The following is a 5,784-nucleotide window of genomic DNA, read 5'->3' on the forward strand; positions in this document are numbered from 1 at the left end:
GGGTACCAAAGACAGATTGGCTCCAGGTTTGCTCCTCTATCTTCTCCAGAGATAAACCAAACCTAGAGTATTCCAGATCTTCGTGCTTGGGAAACCTCAGAACTCTATCATCCGACCACTGGATCTTAGAGTCCAGAAATCGTTCTCTAAATTGTTGTGGTTTTCTGATTCCTAGGAGGAGTAGCCCTGTTTGTAAAAAACTAGGCAGTATTCTACTTGATGTACACTAGAATGAATCATCCATGGGGCATTTACAAGTGTGTGATATCCAGATGCTTTCAGTGATAGACATTAGACCATGGTCATGCTTGTTAAAATTATATTATAAGATTAAAGTTTCACATTGCTTTTGTTTTTTCAGAAATGAAGGTTAAAGATAAGAAGGATAATCAAACAGGAATTGAAATATTTAAGTTGAACTGCAAGTTGAGAGACCAATTTAAGTTGTTGATTACAGGGGCGGATACAGGATTTAAGTGAGGGGGGGGGGGGGCAAGATTTTTTAGGAACAGAAAAATTAATAATTAGGAACAAAAAACCGTGCTGGAGGCGAAATTTTTTTTGACTTAAAAGACTCAAAAAGAGTCAAAATTAATGACTAAAGACTAAAAAACTAGATTTTTAAGTTTTAGGAACAAAGTTAAAGGATTAGAACAGGAATTTAGGAACAATTAAAAGATTGTTCAGGAATTAGGAACAAAATTAAAGGATTTGGACAGGGATTTAGGAACAGTAAAAAGATTGTTCAGGAATTAGGAACAAAAATAAAGGATTTGGACAGGGATTTAGGAACAGTAAAAAGATTGTTCAGGAATTAGGAACAAAATTAAAGGATTTGGACAGGGATTTAGGAACAGTAAAAAGATTGTTCAGGAATTAGGAACAAAAATATAGGATTAGGACAGGAATTTAAGGTGGGTCGGACACAGTATTAGGAACAGGAACAATAATAGGAACATTAGCAATTTAAGAACAAAAAGAAATTACTAGTTATACTTAAATGCATGAAAATTAGGAACAATATATTACAATTTTGATAAATGAGTATTGATTAAGGAACATTACTAGATATGAAGAATATTATAACTGAAGTCTAGTTTCTTACAAATTTCTAATTCTAAATTTATCGTTAACAATAACACTTATCAAATTGGGAACATTTTTTGCCTCGAAATCTCAGGGGGGGGGGGGGCTACGCCCCTCCCTGAATCTGTCAGGGGGTGGCGAATGTCCCCCCGCCCCCCCCTGTATCCGCCCCTGGTTGATTAAAATATTTAAATGTTCCCCCATTAACTAATACATGAATCCTTTCCTTGTAAGCCTGTCCGTTTGTATCCACTAATTACGTAAAAATGGCTGATCAGCTCGGGCCAAGTTTTTTTTAATTGTGGTAATTCACATTAACATAACCCAAGAAAGGCGATAATTAAAAAAAATCATTAAAAAGGACCAATTTAGCCCCAAAATTTTAACATTTATTCTTTTGGAAATGCGCAAGTTTATAATAAAAAAATCCGCATATCTGAATTATTCAGTAAAATGGCAGCTTAAAGAGCAACGGTTAGCAACTAAAATTGGTACTAGTTAATGGACACAAAGAGCCCTGAAAGCTTTGTAATTTACATTTCTATTTTAAATATTAAATATAGATTTAGATGAAAGTTTACTGCACTCTGCTGTAGAGCTTCTGAAGAATGGAGGATGTCAATTGAAAGCTCTTCATCTAAACTTGACTTCATATTGCCCTGGGATTAGAAGGAAACATGTATATAAGGCAAGTGAAATTGGAACAGAACTAACGAGTGTTGCCTTTTCACATGTGGAAAAAAACTTGATAAAACATTTTTAAATTATCACAAAAATGAAAATGCAGGACTAACTGGATTATTTTCAGATAATCTCTTCAAACCCGGAAATATTTATATTTAACTCAGGTACATGATTACATCTATATAGTAAAGCAATTCGCTCATATATATATATTTGAACTAGCTGAAGTTCAGCTAATTGTCATATAAAAAGTCATGACATAGAATTGTAATGTAATAATTGAAGTTTAAATAGAACAGGAACTATTTTGTTGATTTTGTGACTAGACTAGAGACCATATTTATTAAATTGCAAGACCTGGTTGAACCTCGTCGATGTGGTTCAACATCTTCTCTTCTGCTTGAACCATTGCTCAAGAGAAGTGGTTGAACTCCGTCTGCGCATCACTGCTGCTTTTGCTAGTCATTAAATATGATGGTCCTTTATAGAACAAGCAAATGTTTTTGAGCTATGTTATTCAGTTTTTGAGAAATTAAATACTGGTCTAATTTTATCTTTCTAACTAGCCTTTTTTACTGTTTTCAATGTAAGGAAAATTTAAACTGGGTTAAACTACTGTTACATGATAAAAAGTACTGTAAAATATTTGTATCCTGCGAATTCTTGAATTTTTGTATTTTTTAATAATAGTTATAGAGGGCAGTGGTGCTACTCTTGTTAAAAAGGATACTATTATAACTCTGAATCCTGATTACTCCACCAACCAAGTCCAAAACAAAGATCCCACTGCAGATTTGTCAGAAGGTGAAGATAATTTTAATCAATAATTACAAATTAATTGAATTATCTGTTTAATAAAGTAGGAAATTTTTAGAATATAACTATTTAATCTATATAATATGTTCTCAAATTTTAGATCTATTCACAATAGCCACCATAATCTGTGTTCTAAGACAGGAGATGCCCTGCTCATTAAAAATTCTCCACCTGAATTTGTCTGAATACAATCTGGAAATAAACAAAAAGAAATTGTTGAGTATTCTGAATGGATCTCATCAGATCTTCACAATATTGTATGGTAAGTAGACACTTTCCCAATAGGCAACTCACCAAGAGATTAACCCCTAAATTAAATCCAGGGGAAATTAGTTCCAAGACTAACCCCTGGTCCATTTCTAACACTGAGTGTTAGAAATGGGCTAAACCTGCAAAGTTATCTTTTCCAAGCATATGTATCTTTAAATCCAAGCTGAGTTGAACTAAACTACACTATACATTTATAAAAATGGTTAAAACTATATATTAACGCAAAAACTGTCAACTTTAAACTAACAATAATGCTTGAGAATTAACTTTTGTTGATGCTTGATTTCATTTTCGAACATATCCCTATTTTGAAACAATTACCGTATTTCAGCTCATCTCGCGTTTTCGGAACAAATCCTGGTTTTGAGACAATTACACGAATTCATATCAATGTTAATTTTCAAACATTTACCCACTTACGTAACAAAACAAGATTTTTTGATAAAACAAAACGAAAAATAAAAACATATTGTTCTTTTAATAACTTAATAACCATTAAAGCAGTGAGAAATCAAATTATTAATATTGTTTTGTTCTTACAATAAAAATGTTACTATTTTTGTGGGAAATTTTTAAATAAAATTAATGAAAATTAAATTAACTGCAAACTCTTATTTAACAAATAAAATGTGGAAACTAAGACTATCAAAATATTTAGCAGAGGGATTTATTTTGTAAGTTATGCAAGTGAGTTTTGTTCTGAAAACCGGATTATGTTCAAAAACGGGAAAGTGGGATTTGTCTCGAAAACGCGACAATGATTCAAACTCGGGATATGTTCGTAAAATGAAAACCTGACTTTGTCTTGAAAACAGTCAATGGTTTTAATTTAAGAAGAACTCCATTTATAATTTTGATTCAGGGAAATAGTTTTAATTGGGAATTATTGTCATTGTCATGCTTCATAAAATGTTGGTTATAGTTAGGGTTGTTAATCGTTTTTGTAGCCGATCGTTAAACGATCGTTTTTTGTTTCGTTTTTAAAAGCGATCGTTTTTAAAAACGACCCACTCGTTTTGAACTTTTAGAAAACGAATAACGACCGTTTTTGAAACAGATCGTTTTTATTAAAACGATTTGCGACCATTTTTTATACGATTGTTTTAAAAAAACGATCGTTTTTGAAAAAAAAATTTATTGACAATTATGTTAACAATCGTTAACAAAGGGTCGTCGTTAATGATCCGTAACGAAGGGTTGTCATTAACGATCGTTAACGAAACGACGAACTTTATCAAAACGGTCGTGTTTGGAAAAAAATTACATGCAACTTTATTGAATGTCGTTTTACATGAAGTTTAAAATTTGTGGGGGAGTTAAAATTTTCTGAGAAACTACTCAATGAGAAGTACAGATGCCCTTTAGGTCGATTTCCTCTCTTCGTTAACGAAGGGTCTTCGTTAATGATCGTTAACAAAGGTTCGTTGTTAACGATCGTTAACTTAAAGGGTCTTCTTTAACGATCGTTAACGAAACGACGAATTTTATAAAAACGATCATTTTGAAAAACGATCGTTTTAAAAACGCCCATTTTTAAAAAACGTCCTTTTTAAAAAACGATCGTGTTTAAAAACGATCGTTTTGTTTTCGATTTTTCGTTGTCGTTTTCATAACGAAACGATCGTTTTCTGAAAAATGAAAACGTTAACATCTCTAGTTACAGTGTTCATTATCGACTTATGGGTCTGGATACTAAAAACTCAGTCTTTCAATTTGTGCCCATTTCTAACACTCAGTGTTTTGGAACTAATGTCCCGTCCCCTGAGCTGAAAACTTTAGAATGTGGTATCCTTAATCCCGATCTGTTAATTAATCTGGAGATTAAGTTCATGAGGATTATAAGCAATATTTAATCTGGAGATTAAGAAAAAGAGTGGATTAAGCATTAATCCTCCATTCTAAAGTTTTCAGCTCTGAAATCCTAAGTGTATATTTTCTCAGGAGAACTTTCACCAGAGGCCCGACTAAGACTTAAAAATGAGGAAAGGTTTTTTAATTTCAGGATACATAAGCGTCTGCTTTTACAAAGTTTTCTTGGGCATGATTTTACAAATCTTTTTGCAAAATTGTTTCGATTGATAATTTTGCAAAATATAAAAGATCGTCAAAGTGAAAATTTGCAAAATGTTATGAAAGCAAACTTATCGAGCGTACAATGTTGAAATAAAGGTTAAACATCTCTGATCATTGTCGAGGATTCATAAAAGTTAAACTGAAGATGAAGTAAATATAATGAATTTTTGATAAGAAGTGTAATAATTGATTTAATTATTTTGAAAATTCAGTATTTTTAGATGTGAGTTCTACATCCAGATCAAACCCAGTGGTATCTTTGAACCAGGAGACTTACATTTTATTGTCTAAACAACCTAATAAAGACACTTCAAAAGGTAAAATTACTTTTATTTATTTCTAAAAATGTCTAATGGTCGAGACAACGTTTAAGTTCGAAAAATCGTAAAATACTATTGCATGGCTTTGTACTTTTTCACCAGAGCTGAAAACTTTAGAATGTGATATCCTTAATCCCTATCTGTTAATTAATCTGGAGATTATATTCATGAGGAGAACAAGCAATATTTAATCTGGAGATTAAGAAAAAGAGGAGATTAAGCATTAATCTCGATATCCACCATTCTAAAGTTTTCAGCTCAGGCAATTGTTGAAGTTTTTGAAACTTAAAAAAGATATTATTAGTTAAACAATACCTATAAGGCAAGTTCTAAAGTGTAAATACAGGGCGATTAAAAAAACCGGGATTATCGATTTTTTGGACAAAAATGTTTAAAATTTTCGTTTTGTTCGGATTTTAGGCACAAAAAAATAAAATGTGATAAAAATTTAAAAAATATTCTTCGAACCTTATAAAAATACTAGAAATTTGAATTAGAAGGTTATAAATTGATAACATTCACTGCAGCACTCAAA

At 31.7% G+C, this 5,784-nt stretch overlaps 1 protein-coding gene across 1 annotated transcript; it reads left to right on the plus strand.

Annotated features, from left to right (window-relative positions):
• Window positions 1-336: 336 nt before the first annotated feature.
• LOC111715871 (uncharacterized) lies at window positions 337-5,582 on the plus strand. The gene is made up of 7 exons (XM_023491269.1): window positions 337-397; window positions 1,656-1,774; window positions 1,895-1,934; window positions 2,461-2,574; window positions 2,687-2,848; window positions 5,151-5,246; window positions 5,572-5,582. The coding sequence occupies exons 1-7, from the start codon at window positions 364-366 to the stop codon at window positions 5,580-5,582; spliced, it is 576 nt and encodes a 191-aa protein (XP_023347037.1). The 5' UTR covers window positions 337-363.
• The last annotated feature ends 202 nt before the right edge of the window (window positions 5,583-5,784 follow it).

Source organism: Eurytemora carolleeae, unplaced genomic scaffold (assembly GCF_000591075.1).
Source record: "Eurytemora carolleeae unplaced genomic scaffold, Eaff_2.0 scaffold1848, whole genome shotgun sequence".
NCBI lineage: Eukaryota > Metazoa > Arthropoda > Copepoda > Calanoida > Temoridae > Eurytemora > Eurytemora carolleeae.